We start from the raw sequence: 23,917 nt of genomic DNA on the forward strand, positions 1-23,917 counted from the left end.
GTAAGGTCCCGCCTCTTACCTAAGGGCATATAACAATCTGCACGCTGCTGCTCCTCAGTTGACATTCGCTCACGACCTCTGTTTTGTACTCAGCTCGGTTGAAATTAGAGTTTTTCACTCACCCGCCTACAGGAGGATACATCGCACAGATCAGCCTCCTGCCTGACGTGATTAACCTTTTTTCAGCCAACTTAGCTGTTTATTGTTTATTGCAAGTCGCCTAAGCTCGCTTCTAAACTACCACCAGGCTGCCCGCTTTTCTCTCTCCTGCTCCACGCTAAGGATTTTTCGGAGTTTTCGAACATTTATGGCATTTTCTAAGCCTCACGGCCTCCTCTGGGGCAGCCTATCGCAGGCCTGCCCGCCGCAAGGCGGTGCCCTCATCGCAGCCAAGGATTCCCATCCTTTATGTGTTGTGTGCATGGGTCTCAAACATGCGGAGGAGGCTCTAGAGTTTCCGGAAAACTGTAGCCACTGCCTGGCGCTGCCTGAAAACTCCGCGCCGGAGGCTCAAGGTCGCCGCTACCCAGTGCACCGACCTCGAACTCTCCGACCGGATGGGGGTAACGGTGATGACGACGCGCCCTGGTTTCCTCCCGGGCGCTGCCTCGCCAGCTGGGCTGATCAACACAACCCGAATTTCCTGAGGAGATTCTCTCAGTGGACCCCTCGCTCGCCAATGAGCCGGCTGGTTCTGGTGACTACGACGACGCGGGCCTTCTTGAAGGTTCGGAGGACGAGGATGCCATCCCGCCTTCTGTGACTCAGGCTAACGCTCCTGCAGCCCTCACCCAGTCTGTCCTCATCGAGGTTTGTGAGCCAGCGCCGCCGCTCAATATCGAATGGCCAGCTTTACAAAGTGCCACTGACCAAGAGAGGGACGGTATGACGGAAACTCCTGGGACCCCCTCCAGGCTCGAGAAAACAACTTCTCCCTGCCCTTCCTGCATGCTAAAGCATATGAGGTACTTTTGGGGGACCCGCTGACCTAAAACACGGTCTCGCTGGCCTTGAAGTAAAGGACATGACGGCCCTTGGGATGGGTGACCTCCGCCATCGAAGCCCTCTGTCGCCAGACACCTTAATCCATCTCAAGGTGGTCTACTTGCCCCCCAAACCTGTTCTCCTAACAAAATGGACCGGTTTTCTGCCTCTATACACCAGGCCTCTTACAAAGCCTCGGCCTTGGCCGGCCAGAGCCCTCAATGTCTCCTCTCTTCTGTCTGCATACCAGGCTGAACTCCTGGTCGATATGGGGCAACAATTGGAAAAAGGGACCCCACACCCTCTCTGTGGAAGGAGATTGTTACGTGAATGACCTTGTTCTCCGTGAATGCCCGCCAGGTCAGCCTGCTCACGTGGCGCTCTATGGCGCTCTCAGTGGCTGGAGAACGTGTTTTGGCTTAACTTGTCGGGCCTCCCTGACAGTGAGAACGGGCGATTAGTGGTAGTTCCTGTAGAGCCTGGCCAGGCTCTATTTGGCCCTGCTGCCGCTTTAATGCAACAGCGCTATGACGACAAGAGGAAGGAGGATCTAGCGCTAAAATTATGCCTCCCGAGGAGAGCTGCACCAGCCAGGCACCACCACAGCGACCACCCAACCCTCCTGCTTCGGGCGCCCTTTCCATTACCCCGTAAGGCAAAGCCTCGAATAAGCCACCTCATCAGCAGGGTAACCCGCCTTCTGCTAAGCCTTGGGGTAGAATGTCTTCACGCTGCCGCGCCAAGAAACCCCCCACTCTACCCTCCCGATTCTAAACGGAAGCGCCGGCCTGATCCATGGCCTCAGGGGCTTTGAGTCCACGCTCGGGCCACCAGCCCCTCGACTCTTGTTCTGACCCTCCAAGTTCTCAAGAAAAGGAGGGTTTCACTGTGGGGTCAGCCCCCTACCAGTGGGTGCCCACCCTGTGTGTTCGGTTCAGAACCATGTGTGTTCCCCTGTTCAGCCCATATCAGGGAACTTCCATGTGCTGGAAGTGTTTACAGTGAGAAACAGTATGAGAGCAGTGTCACCACACAGCCCCTATTACATCTCTCCCACACACTCAATAAAGGCTTCGCCCAAGTGTTTCAAAAAAGAAAAAGAACACAAAAAATCACAAAAATCCAGCACAGAGAGAGAACATCTCTCCATTAACCCCTTATGTCGCCCCTATGTTGTCCACTAGATGGCGCCATTGTATTTCAAATGAGCAACTCGGGCATAAACGCAGCAATAAGCCTTCCCCGCTCAGGTGGGCTTCACTTACGAGCCACACAACAGCTTGGCAGGCTGTGTCGGCTCCCGAAGTGGGTGATTCGAACCATAACGAAAGGGTACAGGCTCCAGTTTGCCAGGAGACCTCCACCTTTCGGGCGGCGTATCTTTTCTCACACAGAAAAGAGCTGCACACATTCTGAAAGAAGAAATTTCCTCCCTCCTCGTGAAGGGGGCTTATTCAAGTAGTACCCCGAGATCAATGCAATCAGGGTTTTACTCCCGCTATTTCCTAGTTCTCAAAGAAGGACGGCTCTCTCCGGCCCTATTATGGATCTCAGAGTGTTAAACAAACATTTGAGGAAATACAATTTCAGAATGTTAACACACGGCACACTCACAGCTAATTCATCAGAACGACTGGTTCACATCAGTCGATCTGAAAGATGCCTTTTTCCACATCAATATGTACGCTCAAGACAGGAAATTTCTTCGCTTTGCCTATCAGGGCATATGCTACTTAATTCACAGTCCTCCCTTTCGCCTCTCGCTGAGTCCGAGGGTGTTCTGTCTATGAGCGGAAGCCGGCTTAGCCGCTGAGAATAACGGGTCTCAGGATCCTAACATACATAGACGCATTGGTTAATCATAGCCAATTCCAGGGAAGAGGTGGTGCAAGACACTGCGGTGCTCACGCACATCACATCACTCGGGTTCAGAGTGAATGTGAGCAAGAGCAATTTCACACCTGCCCAGAGTGTTATATTCCTGGGTCTGGAGCTGAATTAATCTCAATGCGCTGCTTTTCACAAGAACGCTGCTGCTCTCTAATGAATTGTCTATCACAATTCAAGGAGGGGACCTAATGTGCCATATCGCAAGTGTCTCAGATTACAGGGTCTTATGGCATCAGCTATTCAAGTTTTGCCTTTGGGCCTTCTATGATGAGGGCATTCATGAAGTGGGTTTTATCCTCCACTTCAGCCCATTACGCACCTCTGCCGCTCTGTCACAGTGACGCCGTGCACAGCAGCCTTGGCGCCACTGGAGGAGTGCAGACATGTACGCGACATGGGACCCTCTCGGGCTGTTATGTTGCGTAAAAGTGGTAACGACAGACGCTGCCCTAACAGGCTGGGGAGCCACTCAGGAGGGCAGGACGGTGAACGGTTCAGGGTCGAGCTGAACTTCGCTCAGCCCACATAAATTATCTGGAGCTCATGACCGTATGGAAAGCTCTGAATCATTTTCTTCCCCGCCTGCAGGGGCATCATGTGCTCGCTCACTGCGACAATACCACTGCAGTGGCACACATCAATCGCCAGGGCGGCATGCGCCGCCAAGCTTCATGCCCTAGCTCACAGGCTTTTGGTGTGGAGCAGGCGGCACTTCCTGTCGCTACGCAGCAACCCATGTTCCAGGTGTCCTGAACAGGGCGCTGACCTTCTGTCGAGGGGAACCCGCTTCACGGAGACTGGCTTACTCCACCCCCAGATAGTGGGCATGTTGTGGGAGAAATTCGAAGGCTTAACGTAGATCTCTTCGCCGCCAAAACTCCCACTGTCCTATGTTCTTCTCGCTAAAGGACGCAGGACGCCACCGGGCGTGGACGCACTTGCCCACCCGTGGCCCAAAGTGCTGCTCTCACGCCGCTTCCCCTGTGCCTGTTAATTCCTACCCTGGCCAGGGTGAGAGAGCAGGGCCTGTCCCTAATTTTGATAGCACCCAGGTGGCCCAAGGCACCATGGTTGGCAGAGATAATTCCTCTTCTGCATGCCCAACCGCGGCCCCTCCCTCTTCGCAGACAGACCTGCTGTCTCAGGCTTAACGGGAAATATATCACCCACACCCGACAGGGTGGCTCTGTGGGCTTGGCCCGTGAGAGGACAAACTTAAGCTCGATGGGGCTCCCCACGGGTGGTTGCAACTATACAGAACGCTAGGGCTTCCTCCACAAGGTCCCTATATGACTGTAAGTGGCAAGTGTTTGAAGGGTGGTGTGATGAGCGTGGTTCAACATCATATCAGTGTTCAGTCTCTGATATTTTATGTTTTTTACAAGACCTTATGGATAAAGGCAGGACTTTTTCCACTATTAAGGTCTACCTGGCAGCTATTTCCGCTTGTCATGTTGGGTTTGATGGCTTAACGGCAGGGCAGCACCCCTCATTCAGAGATTTATGAAGGGTGCCCGCTGCTCTCTCCCAGTTACTAGAAGGACTGTCCCTGAATGGGACCTCTCCATGGTGCTGGAGGCTTTATGTCAGCCACCTTTTGAGCCCCTGGGAGGCGCTTCCTGAAAATTCTGTCTTTTAAGACAGCTGCTGCTCTGGCCTTAGCATCAGCTAAACGTGTCAGTGACCTACATGCACTCTCTGTTCATTCCTCGTGCACTAAATTCTCTTAGTGGAGATAAGGTTTTTCTTAAGCCTAACCCTGCCTTTATGCCTAAATGCTTCCCAGCATTCTCGCAGTGAGGTAATGGAGCTTTCCGCTTTTCACCCTCCTCCTTTTTCATCTGAAGAGGATCAGAGGCTGAATGGTCTGTGTCCGGTCCGTGTCCCGCGGGCTTACTTGGATAGGACCAGTGCTTTTCGGAAGAGCAATCAGCTCTTATCTCTTGGGCTCCTCCTCACTGGGAATCCCATTTCTAAGCAACGCCTCACATTGGCTTGTGGAAGCTATAATTTTGGCTTATGAATCTTCAGGAGTGCTGCCTCCAGAAGGCATCAGAGCCCACTCAACGAGGGGCATGGCCGCTTCTTGGGCTCTGTTCAGGGGAGTTTCATTGCAGGACATCTGTTCTGCTGCCAGCTGGGCTTCTCCCCATACTTTTGTAACGCTACTACCGACTGGATGTAACCAGGACCCCGTAGCTCATTCTGTCCTGGGGTGGGTTCTTCATAGCCCTCCCCTGTTGGTTCCTTTTTCTTTATATATGTAATATATTTTATATATATATATATATATATATATATATATATATATATATATACATATGAAGTAGGAAAAAGGGGTAATGGGCCGGTTGGCTGTACACATTCATGTCACCGAGCATGCATTAACATTCCTGCTGGGTGTTGTCTTTACTGGGTGCTGCTGGGCTGATATTTATGTTTGTGCCACTAACATGTTTCTTCAGCTCTGCCAGTACACAGTTCTCACTTGTGTGCTTCAGGGTTGCCATGTGTGTAATTACGGACGTGTCAAGCAACCGCCTCCTTGGGGCTTAACCGCTCCCTTTTCTGGCTTGCAGGACCTCACTGTGAGTGTATTGGGCAATCGGGAGCTGTCCATGTCTCCCATAGGTGGATCTCTAACACTAGATGATGAAAGAGAACAATAGGTTACTCACGCAACCTCGGCTCTCTGAAACATCGAGTGGAGAGATCCACCAAGCTTGCCCCGCTTGCTGCACGAGAAGCTTAATATTCTTACTGAGGAGCAGCAGCTGCAGATTGTTATATGCCCTTAGGTAAGGGGCGGACCTTACCGAGCATAGGACACGCGCTTCTGTCTGTCTAGCCAGACTTGGTGCAATTGGATGCTTCTGCAGAGGTCAAGTACGGATGCCCTTCCCATAGGTGGATCTCTCCACTCGATGTTTCAGAGAACCGGGGTTACGTGAGTAACCTATTGTTATAACTGCATGTATACAGGTTATAACTGCATGTATACAGGTTATAACTGCATGTATACAGGTTATAACTACATGTATACACGGATTATAAATGGCCTTGCCTTTGGCAAAGGCTGCCACCCCCTAGACCAATTTTTTTTTAAAATACATAAGAATTGTGCATCGTATTAAATCTATAAGGGACAGATTCTCCCGTATTTTAGCTTTTAACACCCAAACAGCTGAGAATATTTCAATATTTTTTTGCATTTGTATCATCTTCACATTCAGTTGTCAATGTTACAAATTACAGATCAGAATGGAAAAACAAAACAAGAGAAATGCACTTGAAACACAGACATTACTACACTTTAGGATAGCGGAAAGATCAAGGAAGATCAAATGGCAATTTGCACAAGTATTCTGTCCCTCAAAATAAAATGTCTTGTATTTGTCTGGTAGAAAGTTAGCAACTCTACAAGTGACAGGTATTAAACCTGCCTTATTTGCCATCCTTCCATCTAATATTTTTTTGCGCGTTGTGTCATGTATACTTTGGCAGACAGATGAAGATTGTAGCACGACTATGCAAAAACACGCTGTAGCTCGATTATACCTGAGCATGGAAACATACTGATTGAGTATGAGTATGCTGAGGACTTTCAATTGACTTCTGTTATTTTAGTTCTGAGCTAATGATATTTTCGATTCCCTAATCCTTCCCCTATATTTTCATGACTACATTATTTGCATGTTATATGTTTGTTGCATCTTTATAAAGCAGTTTTCCTAATGGGTACTATTGACTGATCCCGACAATGTAGGTAAAACCTGACACACACACACACATACACAAATGCACCTCTAGTGTCATATCTGCAGAAAAACGAAGCAATGATGACCAGTTCTGAGCACTGCATGTGAACGAAGACTCTGCAAGCAGAAGTGGAACAGTGCGATGTCCCAAACCCGACTCCAGTGTAACCTGCACCACCTTTACTTCCACACCAAAACTCTCTCCATCCTTACAGCTGTACACATCCTTGAAGCTCTCAGTTACTTCGGAGGCAGCATCCACACCCAGGAACCAGTAGTTAGCATTAGCAATGTTCATCACAGACCAGAGGCTGCTTTGGTCATCAGGTGTCTGCTGTGATGGCTCTTCCTTCGGTTTGGGCGTCATGGCCGCCATGATGGTAATGACAGTGTTCAGTATGATAGGAGAGATCTGAGACAGCATGAAAGAGCAAGACATAGAGACGATTTCAGATTATCTAGTCATATCACAAACTACAAATCCTACTTGTTTAAAAAAATCCTACCATTAATTACATCTTGATTTTTATAAATATCTAAACATCCAAAAAAACAAAAAAAATAGTTGCATAAGATATTAATGGAATAGTTCTCCCCAAAATTAAAATTTTCTCATCATTTACTCATGCCATCCCAAATGTGACTGACTTTCTTCTGCTGAACACAAATAAATATTTTTTAGAAGAATATTTCAGCTCTGTATGTCCATACTATGCAAGTGAATTTTGACCAGAACTTTCAAGTTCCAAAAAGCATATTAAGGCAGCATAAAAGTAATCCTTACAACTCTACAATATACAGTTGTTAAATCTTTCTTCAGAAACGATATAATAGGTTTGGTTGAGAAACAGATCAATATTTAAGTCCTTTTTAACTATACATTCTCCTCCCTGCCCAGTAGGTGGCGAAATGCCCCCCAAAAATGCGAATTGACAAAAATATGAACGTTGAAGTGAAGTGGAGATTTATAGTAAAAAAGGACTTAAATATTGATCTGTTTCTTGCCCACACCTATCATATTGCTTATGAAGATATGGACTTAATCTCTGGAGTCTAATGGATTACATTTATGCTGGACTTTATATGCTGTTTGGAGCTTCAAAGTTTTGGTCACCATTCACTTGCAATGTATGGACCTAAAGAGCTGTAATATTCTTCTAAAAATCTTTGTTTGTGTTCTGCAGGAGAAAGAAAGTCATACACATCGGGTTGGCATGAGGTGAGTAAATGATGAGAGAATTTTCATTTTTGGGTGAACTATCCCTTTAAGGCAGAAAATGTTTTCTTCACCTGTTTTAAGCATAAACCTCACAAAATGTAGTACAGCTTAAAACAAGAAAAATAATCTACCACTTCCATTTATTACAGAATCAAATCAAAAACAAAAAAAATCTCATTTGTACTCCACAATTTAGGCACCAAACATATGTTCCTCAATCTATCTCACAAAAGCCAAATTAAGTAGAGTATAATACAGTATGTATTAGTTTAATGATAAAAAGACAACACCCACTTTTACAATGACCTCCTCTACAGTCACTGAACCAGTTAATGGGGCACTGGTTGGCATTTTGGTATCAAGTTCAACAGAACATGGTCTCAGCACCTGCAATAAAGACAGATTTATGGTTTGTAAAGCATTATAGAGACAGAGTTATAATGCAATCATTACATAACATGCAATAAATTTACTGCACCTTTTGAACACTTCAAACAAGCGTACAATGTAGCCCTTGTTTTAAACAACCATTAAAACCATCAGCAAACATTAATAAGTAACACTAAACATACAGTGGTCACAGCTTTGTCACCCTCTGTCCTAATGAAGGCGCAGGTGAGCACTTTGAGGCTTCTAACGTTGGCCTTCATGGTCTGACAGGCCTCTTCTGACAGCAGACAGAAGTCACACTGGAATGAAGCTACCAGTGCAGGAGCATCTGCCTTCATAAGGTTAGCCACAAACACCACCTCTGGATCCACCACAATAGCCCGCAATTTGGTTCTCTGAGCTGGGGCTGCAAATAGATAAAATACACCTTTAAAACTGCAGTGTAATTACAGATTACAGGTTTACACCGACAAGCTGTTGTTTAAAATGTAACTCTGCTCAACAATCGTACATTTAAAGGGATAGTTTACTCCAAATGAAATGATGTAATTTGCTCACCCTCATGTTGTTTCAAACCTATTTGACTTACTTTTTTTCTTTCGTGGAACACAAAAGAGAACGTTATGCGGAAAGATGGCGACTAACAGCCTCAGTCACCATTCACTTTCATTGTATGAAAAAGATAGGATAAAAGTGAATGGTGACATTCTGACTAACATCTCCTTTTTTTTGAAGAAAAAAAGTCATATGAACAACATGAAAGAGTAATAGGGATAGTTCACCCAAAAATAAAATTCTCTAATCATTTACTCACCCTGATTCTGTAGTAACTTTTTACTATAAATTCCACTTTCACTTTTTTCACATCTTAAAACTGAAGGTAAAAATTGAGATTTATGGTGAAAATAAATAAATAAATAAATAAATAAGGACTTAAATATTGATCTGTTCTTTACCCATTAGATTAGATTCAACTTTATTGTCATTGTGCATTTTACAAGTATAGAGCCAATGTAATGCAGTTAGCGTCTAACCAGATATATATATATATATATATATATATATATATATATATATGTATATATGTATGTATGTATGTATGTATGTGTGAGTATATACAATATGTTTTTTTTAGAGAGCAAAGTTATGAGGTAGAGAAGCAGAGACCATCTCAATGCAAATGTCTATGAGTACAGTACAAGGTGCAAATGAAGAAGTATAAAACTGAAGGTGCATTGTACAGAATGAAGTATAAATATGTAAATGTATTTATATGGCCAGTGACCATAACAGTGCAAGCGGCATCAAGAGGTAGAAGTTATGTGCAAAGAAATGTGCATAAAATCATATCATACCTATCATATTGCTTCTGAAGACATAGATTAAAACACTGGAGTCTTATGGATTACATTAATGCTGCCTTTATGTGCTTTTTGGAGCTTCAAAAGTCTGCCCACCATTCACTTGCATTGTTTGGACCTACAGAGCAGTGATATTCTTCTCAAAATCTTTGTGTTTTGCAGAAAAAAAGTCATACACATCTGGGATGGTATCAGGGTGAGTAAATGATGAGAGAATTTATATATTTTTTTTAAACTTATTTTAGGTTTCGGTAGGAGTGTTCACACCTGCTCTAGATTCGCTCTGGTTTTTGGGCTCTGAGATGTGTTTGAGTAGGAGTTGATTGGCTTTGTCTCGCTGTGTGGGCGGATTCAGGGGCAGGGCTTGCATGAAAAAGTCCCCGACAGCCAATAGGAACTCCACGCTAGCACACAGATAGAGCCTCTGTAGCACAGCAACTACTGAACGCTCATCTGCACTCTGAGAGTATGTCACATCAATCATAGGCTCTGATGTTGCCTCATCACGCCTTCCCAACATCCTAGGACAAAAAATACTGATTGTTTCAAAAGTCTGAGAAAGAACCACAGTGTACCAAAGCTAACTGTCCCCAAACATGTTTCGTAGGCATACATACAAATTGTTTGTAGCATAAAGTGTTAATTTAGAAGCGTTCAGTTAGCAGGTGACTGTTGTGTTAATCAATGTTTCTGTATGTGTGTGGAGATCACCTGGATGTGACTCTCTGAATGCCACTCCTCCTGTCGTCCAGTGTGCATGTAGTGAGGATAGTGGAGACCTCCAGATTGTCATTATTAAACATTTTACCTGAAGTCTTCATTTTACACAGCATAAATTCCCCTAAACACAACTGCTCCTCGTGTACAGAGGGCTGCAGGAGATAAATACAGGGAGAGAGGGATGAAGAGAGAGAATACTCACTTGCTCTTATCACATTGTGTCTAAGAAACTCAATACTCACCTGTGTTGGGTTATTATTATATAGTGTAAGGCCAAGTGATTCTACATTGAAGTTAAATTTGATACTCTCCAGCAGATCTGCCTCCTTCAGTTTAATTTCTGACAGCTTCTCTATAGGAAAACAAAAAAAAAACAAATCAAGAAAACCGCCTATTAGAAACGAAAAGACTACAATCAACCTTATACAGCAACGTCTGTCTGTCTCTTCTCACCAGTCTGTGTGCATGCTCTTGTAGTCACAGTGTCTTGTTTGTAGATGATCGGTGTATCAGGTTGAACGCTGCTTGCCTCCCCAATGTTCTCCATCAGAATCTGCAGCAGTACAGTAAGGTCATCTTGACTCAGGGCCACCTGGAACACGGAGGCATAGAGTAAAGGCCTGTTCACACCAAACCTGTGACGATTTTGCGAGACAAACGTCTGACGGAAGGACTATTCACACCAAGTCAGTAAAAACATGAAATGAAAAACTATTGCATATATTAAAAATTATGTAAAAGAAAATACTGGCTCAATGCCTTTTCTTGAAATTATTGCAATACTTTGTTTTAATATTCTTGCAATAAAAATAACAGTGTGCTTCTGCAATTCATCTAAAACATGACACATAACAAATCTAATAACAAAGGAATTTTACTACGAGCTTAGTCCAAACGAATTGCTGAACCTTGCTGCGGTATTTAATGCCATGAGAATATAACAGGCAGAGTAATATACATAATAATAATGTCAATTAAGAAAAAACTCCATAAACACCACAAGCAGACTTTCAAAAACAGAACAGGTTTATAATTGCAGTAAAAAGAGTTCATGATGAACTGCAACTATTTATTTTTAAGTATATCATTTTCAGGTGTGTGTCAGCTGCACATCAATGCCAGTGTTTGCAAGTTGATTAGCGCCACCAACACGCTGGATTGAGCAGCTGCAGTGACTGACAAAAATCTCTAAACTCAATGGTCAGTCAGTTTTCATCATAGTCTGAAGAAGAAAAAAAAAAAACACTCTCCGTAATTTGTCAGACTAGACTATTTGTAGGACTTGGTCGGAATTCATTGTTACTGATTAAAAGCTCATTTAGAATGAACATTTGTACTGAAAAAACATGTCTGTGAATAGGACTTAAACCTGAGAATATTAAGTTTCTCACTAATCACTCCAAGTTTGATTATAGCCAGACCACAGAAATATCGATCTGCCTGAGAGTTAGAATATGATATTAGATACCAATCAAAGGCAGAGACTATGTCCTGACACAAAGTGAACAAACCTTCATGGGCTTCAGATCACCATCCACCTCTATGGCAGCCATCTTCTGGTACCACGATGCTGCCAGATTACGTTTAACAGAAAGAACCAGGTTAACTGGTTCCAGCAGTGTTGAACTAGGCTGATTTGAGTCCTGCTCCGTTGAAATTCTGAGGATATAAAACAAACAATGTATAAAAGCAAACAAATGAAGCATGCAGAATTCCCATATATTAATAGAATTAAAGGGATAGTTCACCCAAAACTGAAAATTGTCAAATCATTCACTCACCTTCATGCCATCCCAGATATTTATGACTTTCTGTCTTCTTATAATGCAAAACGAATGGTGACCAAAACTTTGAAGCTCCAAAAAGCACATAAAGGCAATCAGTAAAATTCCACTGATTTAATCCATGTCTTGTGAAGTGATCCAATCAGTTTTTCGTGAACAGACCAAAATGTAACTTTCACTATAAATCTTGACAATCATGATTACAAGCTTGATTGCACATCCTTGCACCATCTGGCACTCTGTGCATTCATTGAGCACTAAGAAGTGTAATCAAGCCTGAAATCATGATTGTGCCTAGAGACTGCAATGAAAGATGTGGAGTGAAAAAGATATAGAGATATATTTTGGTCTGTTCTCACCCAAAACCGATTGGATCACTTCACAAGATATTGTTGAAACCACTGGAGTCATATGGATTACTTTTATGCTGCCTTTATGTGCTTTTAGGAGCATCAAAGTTTTGGTCACAATTCACTTGCATTGTATGGACCTACAGAGCAGTGACTTTATTTTTTATTCTCCAGAAGAAATAAATTCATACACATCAGGGATGGCATGAGGGTGAGAAAATTATGAGAACATTTACATTTTTGAATGAACTATTCCTTTAAAAAAAACAAGGCTTTGAAAATTCATTGAATTAATTTTGTCAATTTAATGAGTGTATTCATAATTTTTTTCTTTTCACAAAATAATTTTTATTTCGTATTGGCTCCTGAAAAGGAAAACAGAGTATTTTTTGAGTAGATTCATGGCAATACCTGGACAATTTTAGCTGAGTGAGCTCTATATCCATACTATCTATGACAGCAGGCAGTGGAAGACCTTCTACTGGGAGCAGAGAGAAGCTGTTTCCTACAGTAATGAGACCTAGGTCTGCCTCCACAGCATTATGGGATGTGGAGGACTGAGGGATGATGATAAGAGGAGCCTTCAGTCTAATGTCCATGGCAAGTCTGAAACTCTTCTGAGCAAAATCTCTCACACTGGAAGCTGCTTTCTCTGCTGCCTGAGCCGTGGTGGCACTGAGAGCCTCTTTGGCTGTCTGGAAGTTACTACTAAAATTCTATGGAAAGGAAAATACAAGTAAGTGTGTGTGCTTAAAGCAATATATATATATATATTGTATTTAGATTGTGTGCAAACTCACAAGCAATGACATGACAAATTTGTGAAGGTAGACCACTTGAATGCAGCCCACGTTGAGTTTCACTTTGCCATCAAACTTTGAAGTATCTGTGTATCCAGCCCCCTCAGTGGCTTTAGGTGTTAGGCTCATACTAAAGCTGAACACCTCATCACCTACGATAGAGATGGCCTAAATTCCAGACAAATAAATGTGTAATATCTGTTATTTAGACTTTTTCACTGAGTCCAATTCAGTCTTACTACAGTATGTTGATACAGCACATAAACTTTGTTTATTTGAGGAAAGAGATAAGAGTATTCTTCTGCAGTGGCTAACTTGCCTTCTTGTGAATTGTTTTAGGATCCACATTGATGACGATGAAGTCACGTAGACGAGTGGACATGTGTGTCTTAGTTCCCTGCATTAAAAGAGAACCGTCCAAACCTGCAGGAGGAAAACATTTATAAAAACCAGTCACCTAATTAAACCTTCCTCCGAATAACCAAGTATTATACATAGTCGATTGCAAGAGATAAACAGAGCAACATATAACATCAAGAAATAAATTACTTTTTTCAGCATGGTAATCAACTTTCTGCCAAAATATCATAGATAATTGAATTATTGTTGCAGCAATAAAAATGGTAAGTTGGTAGAGCATTACAGATTTTAATTAAGCAAAATGAACAAATCTGACATTTATTATGGTTTTAAAGCAGTAACAACTAAAAGCAGTAACTTTTATGGTTACTGTATTAAGAAACTGGCTCCCATGGTAAATTTTTCTAATGGAAGCAGACTCTCACCCTGAACCTTGATGTCAGCCATGTTGCTCTTCTGGTCACACACCAGCACATTAAAAGCACCCAGCTGCATGTTTACCTTCAGGTCAATGAAGTCATCATCAGAGGGAGAGCTGAGAGCAGCTGTGAAAGTAACATTCCTGTATTACTTCATTCTAAATGTGTGCAAGAATAGTTAAATGCGAGTATGGCCATTTGTGTGTGCAATTACTAGATCTGTCTGGGGTAGTTCTCATTTCTTCACTCTTTTTGCTCTCTTTCTCTGGTGAGGGGATACTGCTGGAGGACAGGGCAGCAGACAGGAAGTCCATGGTAGAGAGAAGAGCCTCAGTATGCAACATCAAGTCAAGGGAGGAAAACATCACCTTAATTCATACACAAAAAAAGCATTTTAAACCTCATAAATATGAACCTCAATTTCCAAAATTGTATACTATTTTAAATTTTAAAATTTTATATTATTTCCAAATGCTTACATTGATCATCTGCTCAGTGTTCTTGTAAACACTAGCAAAGTTGGGCCCATTTCGGTCAGCCTGCAAAGACAGGAATCAAATGTTAATTCAGGGGTCCAGAAAATCCCTTGCACTTCCATAATGAAGATCAATTAGCGGTGTTCCAGGAAATATTGCATAACCAATAATTATCAATATAGAATTTAAGTTACAGTGAGGCACTTACAGTGGAAGTCGATGGGGCCAAGTTTTGGAGGGTTTAAAGGCAGAAATATGAAGCTTATAATTTTATATATGCACTTACATTAATTCTTCTGTTAAAACGCATGTATTATTTGAGGAGTAAAGTTGTTTAAATTGTCGTTTTTACAGTCATTTTAGGGTTTGTTGACATTACATCGTCATGGCAATGAAGTTGTAAAATTGGCTATAACTTTACACAGAAAAGGTTAGTAAGCATTTTCATCACACAAAAAGCATGTGTTTTATCCTTAACATGCATATTGTTAAAGTCTTGTAGCTATAATTTTGACACAATGAGTATTTTAACATTTATGGATTGTTCCCATTCACTTCCATTGTAAGTGTAACCCCCTGATTATATTTAATCAGCCTGATAATTTGATAAAGCCGTGAATTCTTGTGCTGACCGGAATAAATTGTAAGAACTGAAACCATGTATAAACCTGAAATAGTCTGCATTGTCACAGACTACACATAAATAACATTTAAGGAGAAAGAATGAGCTACCTTAAAATACTTGACTTCAAGAAGATCTGCTCCTGATTCTGCAGATGAACTGATTATACAGAGAGGGTCCCCATTTGAATCTGCAAAACAGATAGTCTTACTACAGTAGGTTCAAGGGTTTAAAAGCACAATGAATTTACAAATGATATGAAATGACTATTTCAGGAAAGGGCGTTTCATTTTAGGAGGCTTCAAAATATAGCACTACAAACCCTGGAATTCAAGGCACTTCATGGAAATGATTTTAATGTATGTTGTGGCCTCCATGTCATATTTTCTAACTTTAGAGTCAATTCCAAGTTGAGCCACATTCAGGACCAAAAATGGAAATTCTTCCCCACTCTTCCCCTTTTTTGACTTTTTCAACTGCAGCATAACCTTCAAGCACAACACACACTGTTCTTAGTATATGCCAGATGCCTAGTCAACATCTATAACCATCTGCAAGACAACTGAAAATAGTAATTTATTCACCTCTTTGATCTCAAAACTGAGAAGAACATTGACAACATTCTCACTGAAAGAGTTATTGGTGAGTGCAGGTTGACACCCTGCCCCCACTGAAAGCACCTCTGCAAGTTCTTGATCCATAACAGCTTCATCTGTGAGAGACAACGATGCAGGTGACTGAGATGCTTCCTTTTCACAGAGGCACAAACAATTCAACTTCTTATACCTTTAGTAGAAGCCTTAGTTTCTTCCACTGCAGTAGGCCTGCTTCCATCACCAATGTTCTCTGCCAGGATTCTCATGAGGACCCCAATATCCTCCTGACCGAGAGCCATCTACAAAATCCAGAAAAATACAAACCTTCAGTTAAAACATCCTAGGGCCTCTTTTTATTTCAAAATACAGTAAAATATGAAGAGTAAAGGGTTAAACCCAAATTGGGTCCAACACTATCACTTCCAAAATCATCATAACAAACTCACATTCATTGACTTAAGTACTCCTTTAACCTCCACTCCAGGGATCTTGTTAAACCAGGTGGCAGCCAAATTACGCTTGACCTTTAGCTCTAGATTTATCGGCTTCAGAATCTCAATATCTGGATGAGCAGCATCATGCTTCAGAACAGTCCTAAAGAAGACATATAGTGTTACAGTATATCTGAAAAATTATGAAACCATGTTCTACAATCTTAGTTCTCCAGGATTCTTTGATACCTGGATAGTTTGAGCTGTGTGAGTTTTACATCCATGGTTTCCAAAATGGCAGGCAAGGGGAAGCCCTCAGCTGCCAGCAGAGAGAAGCTGTTTCCTACAGTGATGAGACCCAGATCAACCACAAATGCATTATGGGATCTGGAGGACTGAGGGATGATGATAAGAGGAGCCTTCAGTCTAATGTCCATGGCAAGTCTGAAACTCTTCTGAGCAAAATCTCTCACACTGGAAGCTGCTTTCTCTGCAGCCTGAGCCGTGGCGGCACTTAGAGCCTCTTTGGCTGTTTGGAAGTTATCCAAAAATGTCTATGGAAGACAACGAACAGTTATTTACAACTTAGCGTGACTTGACATGGCATTTCAGGAGTGAGAGAAGGTCTTAAAGTAGCAGCCTGGTCCCCATAGGAAAGAAATATCAAGCAGGGATGTTCTTGTACTTTAAAATGCCTGAAAACCAAATTTACAACAAAGAGTTGCAAATTCAAAATGGGGTGGAAAAAGCAGTGCTAGAGGTGAAATTGTATTTTTTTGTGAGAGAGAATGAAAGCTGGTGATTGTATTGTCTGGGAATGAAAGATGGACCTCTACTACTCCTGCTAAGCATGTAGAGAATGACAATCGGAACCATTTCAACCAAGGCATTCAATTTGTGCACAATTTCATCCTGAATTTCTGTCATTTCTATGTTAGTATGTTGTATGCACACACATGCATATACAATTCCAAACATTCAGATCAAGACACTCAAATATGCTACACTCAACACCATGGGGTGAATTTACGTCATATAATGTCCACTTCTTTAACAATGGGTGTTTAAAACTAGATGGCCTTCGTAGGACAAGTGGAAAAAAGAAAATATCATGGTTGCTATGACAGAATGCCTTGCTCTCAACTTTTGTATTTACTTGTATTTACTCTTTATTAGGAACACTAGGGTCCTAAAGTGGATTTTTATTCAAACTCTAAAAAACACAGCTGTCATCTGTCACACTGTAAGCATAATATTTAATGCATACTGATAGCGTACCGCATGCAAATAGTTTTTCTCGTGTTGCCTCTTGAGAAAAAAAAAAAATTGAGGAAAAAAAAAACATTTAGATATAAAAAAGGTTTAAAGAGAAAAAATACATTGCCAGAAAATAAAAATCCATAAGAAAGTGACAAGCTAAGAAGTAATTACAAGATTTTCTTCTTGTAAACACTTATAATATATAGATATATATTGTAAACTGGGCCGGGCATGGCAACATTTGCTTAACCAGAGTGTTCGTTTGGGGTGGGAATACCATTTTGCCCTAAAAACGGAAGATGAGGGGAGTGGTTTTGCAATTGTATTTGATCCCACTAGTGGTGCAGAAATTACAAACTGCAGCTTAATTTGACATTTAATGTATTATGCACTTATATAAGAGATATCTCTTAGATAAGTGCATAACAGGGGGAAACCCCATCTTGCGGTTCTTTGAGCCTTCGAAGTGAGAAGCATTAACTAAATGAAACTGAGAAACTAAACATTTCTAAAGGGGATATTATATATTAGTGATGTGCATGAGTATAACGTTAGCATTTCAACTTAACTGCTTTTGTTTAAATCTAAGAAAATGTATAACTAAGCAGAGTTATAGTTTTTTTAAATATAATTTTTCAGCTTTCAAAACATATAAGGCTGCTTCTTCAACTTTGGGAAATTTCATGTCCCATGGGTTGATTTTTATAACTAACCAATTAAAATAAATTCTTTTTGTTATATGGTCACATTAAAACTGGCTTAGAAACTTTTTAACAAGCCTTCATCTTTAATTTTTGGTGCTTTTAAAATGCCTTTTATGTATAGATTTGTATCTTTTTCCCTACCAGAATATTTAGATTTTAGCCTTCTTAGACCAGAACATTTTCAATAAAGCTGTAATTTTGCCAAATTAATAATTCACCACATAATTCTATTAAACATAATACAGAATTTGAGATGTGGTGGAAATGACAACATGCTGGGAATTTCCATAACTTTCAGAAAATAATTACAAAAAAATGACAAATTCCCTGTGATGCATGTACATACATAGTTGGGCATTGACAAATGAAATAAACTAGTGAGTGTGAATTTTTTTTTAACAAGCCTTAAGAATTCCACAGTGCTAAAAGTCCCCAAATTGAAGAAACACCCATATAATAATATTATTCTTAATTTTGAATCAGTATTAACTATTAGTATTAACTTACCACTCGAAATTAAACAAAGGCAGTCAAATTGCTATCACTGTTAAACTTGCATTAATATGTTTCCTGGACACTTTAAAAGGTTTAAATATGGGAGATAAATCCAGTACAATTTAGTCAGGTTTAACAAACAAAATGTAGTGTGTGAGAATGTGCACAGGTGCATTTAAATTTAAGCTGCAAAGCAGGACTTTAATGCAGCATGCCCAAGCCAATACCTCATCAGCAGAGGGGTACTGATAGCTAAAAGAGTCCTGAAAAGAGGAAGACACAGTTAAAGAAAACAATGAGGGGTGAAAAGTTGTGGGGACAAAACATAACCAAGCTAAACAAAAAGAAAGGAAGAGACACAGAAACTTCTGGGGGAAAAAATACAAATGTCTGAAAGAAACTGACAAATATGGATTTGTCCTTATTTGCCTTGAAATTAGTTAGAACTGACTGTGCTCCAAAGGTAAGCAATCCTTGTGATTAACTTTAGATGACTGACTATTAAAGACAACAGCATTTAAAGATATGTTGTAAAAGGCAAGACATTTGTATATACGTGTATTTAAATGAGTTCTCACCAATAAAGACATAATGAACTTGTGCAGGTAGACGATCTGGATGCAGCCCAATCTCAGGGTCACTTTGCCATCTACTTTACAGGTGTCAGAGTAGCCCACCCCTTCGGTAGCCCCAGGGTACAGAGTCATCTTGAAGCTGAACACCTCCTCTCCAACAATTGACACTGCCTGATGGTAATGATGAAAATACATGTGGATCTTAAATTGCTGTGGTGGAACAATATGCCCCTCCCTCTCGCTGTCCTTGCCCCGCCTCTGAGGGCCTTCCTTCAGCCAGGCTCATGATGGGAGTTGGGCAGGAGAAGAGGAGCATAATTAATAATCCTCGTTGTGACAGGGTTAGTGAGGCACACCTAAATTGGATGAAGCCTCATCAGCGCTGCCATAAAAACGCAGAGCGCGCCTCTTCTCAGGGAGCTGGCTTCTATTCTCCATGTGTGCACACACTGGCATCCTCGAAGGCCCAGGATCAGAGTGGGGAGGGTTCGGCTGAGTTATATTGTGTCATCAGACCGGCTCCTCGGACCCCCTGCACGAGTTAGATGTGTTGCCGGGGAGGACAGCACGCGTTGCGGTCGAAGAACTAGTGGCTGGGCCACCTTCCCCTCACCTGCCGTGGCCTTGGAAGACAGGCTGCCAAGGACGCCACCGCCCCACGCATCCAGGAGGGGAACACGTGTGGCAGTTTGACCCCACTCATGCCTGGGCCATTCCATGGACATACCCCAACCTTCACGGAACCCCATTGCACCACGAGGATGCCAGATCTCCTTTTACTCTGAACACCATTCCTCCTGGACAATATTTTCCCCATTTATGAACATTTTATGTTTATTATTATTTTTAATAAATTACTCACAGAGGCTTGATGCCACACATACTGTGTCAGTTTCTTGCACACCCCGCAACAGTGGTAGAGAATGCAGGTATGAGTAGGGGCAGAGACGGCACAGTTTGAAAAACCTGGTGACGTCACACTTCCTCTCATTCGCCGATTAGATGGAAAGCCTGGAGTGGGACGGAGATAACACAAGGACAGCCTCCCAGCTAGAGGTCTTCATTGGTCCACCCTAACCCAGGGACCCGAGAACCATCCGGGTTCAGGTCCACATTTTATACGGTCAGCCAGTCCGTGTCGGGTCCCATTCTATTGCTGCGGTTCCCGGGACGGTTTAACATTATGTGTAATATCAGAGTCGATCTGAGAAGACCCAGCCATGAACAGACAGTGCTGATGATGATGATGATGGACATCAGAGGCAGAGCGGAGTTAAGGCACACGATAGCAAATAAGCAATGTTAACGTTAGCAGCCGTGGCAATGAACAAGCAAACGTTATTATAGTTCAAAAGGGCAAACTGTCAAAGTTATCTTATGCGAGATAAAAAAAAACTGCAAAGCTGATTCTAAAAAAGTCGTGGTTGTCATCCAACACCGTGACAGCAAGTGGACTTTTGAAGCTGACATAATGAATGGCATAGCTATGCTTGCTGTTGCAATCAGCAAGAGAGGAATCAAAGAAAACCTGGATGTATTTTACCAACTTTCTTGGCAAGGTTGGATTATATGCATCACAGCCAGGCACAGGGGAGAAGGTTATTAATGTTACATTAGGTAAGACACAAAGTCAACTTGTATATTAACTTGTTAATCAGCAATCAGTGTCGATCGGATCAGTGTCTCCCAGCCAGGTCCGGGACCGGGTAGTACAATTCTAGGTCTCTTTGGGTTCGGGCACACATTTTTGAACCTGTGAAGACCTCTAATCCCAGCCGAAGCAAAGGGAAAGGTTCAATTAATGAGCCTTTACCCTACGGCTGGTTGACGCTGTCACATTAATTTGTGTTTTTCTCTGTTCCAACCCGGGTGTGAACAAGAGGGAGAGCTGGCCTTGAGAGGTATCCCCCATAGACCACTCAAACCGTAGGGCCCGGTTGAGGAAGTAGCATTCCCGCATGGGACAGTGAGGAGGGTGCAACTCTGGCTCTGGAAATCATGTCCAGATAGGAGCATGGGAGGAGGTGTCGACAGGGCGACGCATTGGAGGATGTGGCGGAATGATCTGCCCCTCCCTCTAGTAATCGTCGCCCTGTCTCTGAGGGCCGTCCTTCAGCCAGGCTCAATTAATACGCTTCATTGGGGCAGTGTTGGTGAGGCACACTGAACTGGATGGAGCCTCGTCAATTCTGCCATAAAAATGCAGAGCACGCCTCTTCTACTGTGTCTGTCTCTTGCTCACCCGACACAATTGCCTAAAATGATAATACTAAAAGAATTGATGTTAATCTTTCACCTTTTTATGGATGGTCTTTGGGTCCACATCAAGAACCACAATGTCACGCAGGCATGCAAACACATCTATTTCTTTTGCCTGGACCAACACAGATGCATTAATGCCTAACACAAAAGGAAGACAGAAAAATTCTGATTATGCATGAGCAGTACTGTGAAAATTGATTTAACCCTTTGTGCATCAATTAAAAAAAGTTACTCCGAGGTCCTTAGAGAACAAAAATGTCCACATCAAAAAAATGGCAAAAAATATGATTTAATAATATTATTTTCCATTTTCACTGACTTGTATTTTTTAACCAACATCAGTCCTGATCATACCTATATGCATTCTTTAAATGCCAGTTTGTTATGTAATGTCACTATTATTTTTTGACACACACGGACACACACGGACCATTTTGGTCCTGAAGGTCCTGAGTGTAATTAGTTTGTGTACACAGTTATATTTTAGGAATTGAGGTTGAAATATCAACATTCCCAAAAGCAAACACACCTTTGGCATTAAAACAGTCAAAATGATCGAAAAAAACCAAAATGTTAAAGACAAAAATGTCCTGAAGGTCGCACAAGGGTTAAGAAGTTTTAAAAAACATAAAATGTAAGAATGTAAATATTTGTGTTTTAATTTTATTATGATTCTTTATTAAATGATGCGAGACATCATGCAATCTGAAAAACAGTCACGATTCAGTTCAATTTAATTATTTTGTTATGATTCTGTATTTTCAAAGATATGCTCCTATGTAGCAACAAATGTAGCTGGAGAGAATATTTACACTGTAATGGAATATTGACAAAAACAAATCTAGGTTACAGTGAGGCACTTACAATGGAAGTGAATGGGGCCAATCCATAAACATTAAAATACTCACTGTTCCAAAAGTATAGCCACAAGATGTAAACAATATGTGTGTTAATATGATTTTAGTGTGATAAAATCCTTTCCTAACCTTTTCTGTGTTAAGTTATATCTAATTTTACAACTCCATTGCCTTGACTATGTAATGCTGCAAACTCTAAAATGACCATAAAAACAATTTAAACAACTTTACAGCTCAAATAGTGCACAAGTTTTAACAGATGACTTAAAGTATGTGCTTTTATAAAATTATAAGCAACATATTTCTGCCTTTTAAACCCTTAAAAAAATTGGTCAAAATATTTTTTTGTGGTAATCAATATTATGCCACAAATGCCTTCGAAACTTGTTTTAATCCTGCAATATTCCTTTACCAAGCTCAAGAATTGAATTGCATTTTTTTATTTTACCTTTATTTAGCCAGGCAAGTTACTTAAATAAAAGATACTTATTTACAAAAACAGCCAGGAAAGTGGATATTGTCCTCTAGAAGGGGAACAATGTATATTTAAAAATAATATAACAATAGATTACAATTACATAGAAACAATATTTGTATATATATGGAACACTTAATAAATTGGTTATATTAAATTTTTTACAATTAATGATTCAATTCTGAAATCACAATTTAATTGTTTTTATTAAATATTTTTTGCCAAGAGATCCATTTTTACACCCTTATTTACAGTCATCTTTTGGATATCAACTTCTCAGTAATACTTCATAATGGTTTTTTTTTTATAGACCCAAACAGATTACAGTAACTGAAATCTTTGTTACATATGCCAACTTTGAAGTGTTGATTTATATTCTAGAATTGTGATATACTAGATTTTTCTACCTTGGATTCGGATGTCAGCAATGTTGATTCTGTCATCACAGACAGCCACTCTGAAGGAGTCAAGCATGGCAGAGAGCTTAAAGTTCACAACACTCAAGTCCTTTGAACTCTTAGACACTAGGAAAAGATAGACACTTCTGTTAAAATAGCATTCAAACATATCATGTTAACAATCTGAAACCAGCATTGTCTGCAACATTCTTTTACAGAAGCAAAACTTTTTCTGTTTAAGATCCCTGTAAGTGCATGTCATAGCAAGACAAGTGCAGAGGTCAAGAGGAAAAATATATAAGTTACCCAAGAAAAAACCTACAGAGCAGAGACAAAGAAAACATAGATGCAATATTCAGGGTCTGCCTAATCATATGAGATCCATAATTATTTGGATTCAAATGCAATAGTTCCGACAACACAAAATGTGTGTGTTCACCTATCTTCCCTGCAGCTGCTCTCTCATCCTGTCTCTTGATCTCTCTATCTTTAGAAGCTGTTAGCTCCTGTGGTACTGCTGTGCTCAGGTAGTTGATAGTAGACAGCAAAGCTTTGGTGTGCAACAAGAAATCCAGAGAGGAAAGCTCCACCTGTAAAACAAAATAGACCAAAAAACTTAAATTCAGTTTCAATTAAAGTATTAGTTCACCCAAACATGAAAGTTCTGTCATCGTTTACTAACCCACATGCCAAACCAAAGCAATGACTTTTAGAGAAGTTTCTTTACACAG

At 41.2% G+C, this 23,917-nt stretch overlaps 1 protein-coding gene across 1 annotated transcript in view; it reads right to left on the reverse strand.

Moving 5' to 3' along the window:
* LOC127654077 (intermembrane lipid transfer protein VPS13C-like) overlaps positions 1-23,917 on the reverse strand; it is a 90,844-nt gene that overhangs the window by 28,053 nt on the left and 38,874 nt on the right. Inside the window, exons 31-55 of the mRNA XM_052141059.1 lie at positions 23,626-23,776; positions 23,196-23,312; positions 21,491-21,594; positions 19,198-19,365; positions 18,847-18,882; positions 16,410-16,714; positions 16,176-16,323; positions 15,920-16,028; positions 15,718-15,845; positions 15,456-15,621; positions 15,244-15,323; positions 14,515-14,574; positions 14,250-14,403; positions 14,042-14,161; positions 13,576-13,679; positions 13,257-13,424; positions 12,868-13,172; positions 11,834-11,981; positions 10,776-10,914; positions 10,565-10,674; positions 10,314-10,474; positions 9,870-10,123; positions 8,424-8,647; positions 8,146-8,238; positions 6,679-7,044 (exon numbers count right to left, since the gene is read on the reverse strand). Of these exons, the coding sequence (XP_051997019.1) occupies positions 6,679-7,044; positions 8,146-8,238; positions 8,424-8,647; positions 9,870-10,123; positions 10,314-10,474; positions 10,565-10,674; positions 10,776-10,914; positions 11,834-11,981; positions 12,868-13,172; positions 13,257-13,424; positions 13,576-13,679; positions 14,042-14,161; positions 14,250-14,403; positions 14,515-14,574; positions 15,244-15,323; positions 15,456-15,621; positions 15,718-15,845; positions 15,920-16,028; positions 16,176-16,323; positions 16,410-16,714; positions 18,847-18,882; positions 19,198-19,365; positions 21,491-21,594; positions 23,196-23,312; positions 23,626-23,776 (3,918 nt within the window). The remainder of the gene's footprint in view (positions 1-6,678; positions 7,045-8,145; positions 8,239-8,423; positions 8,648-9,869; positions 10,124-10,313; positions 10,475-10,564; positions 10,675-10,775; positions 10,915-11,833; positions 11,982-12,867; positions 13,173-13,256; positions 13,425-13,575; positions 13,680-14,041; positions 14,162-14,249; positions 14,404-14,514; positions 14,575-15,243; positions 15,324-15,455; positions 15,622-15,717; positions 15,846-15,919; positions 16,029-16,175; positions 16,324-16,409; positions 16,715-18,846; positions 18,883-19,197; positions 19,366-21,490; positions 21,595-23,195; positions 23,313-23,625; positions 23,777-23,917) is intronic.

Source organism: Xyrauchen texanus, chromosome 2 (assembly GCF_025860055.1).
Source record: "Xyrauchen texanus isolate HMW12.3.18 chromosome 2, RBS_HiC_50CHRs, whole genome shotgun sequence".
Taxonomy (NCBI): domain Eukaryota; kingdom Metazoa; phylum Chordata; class Actinopteri; order Cypriniformes; family Catostomidae; genus Xyrauchen; species Xyrauchen texanus.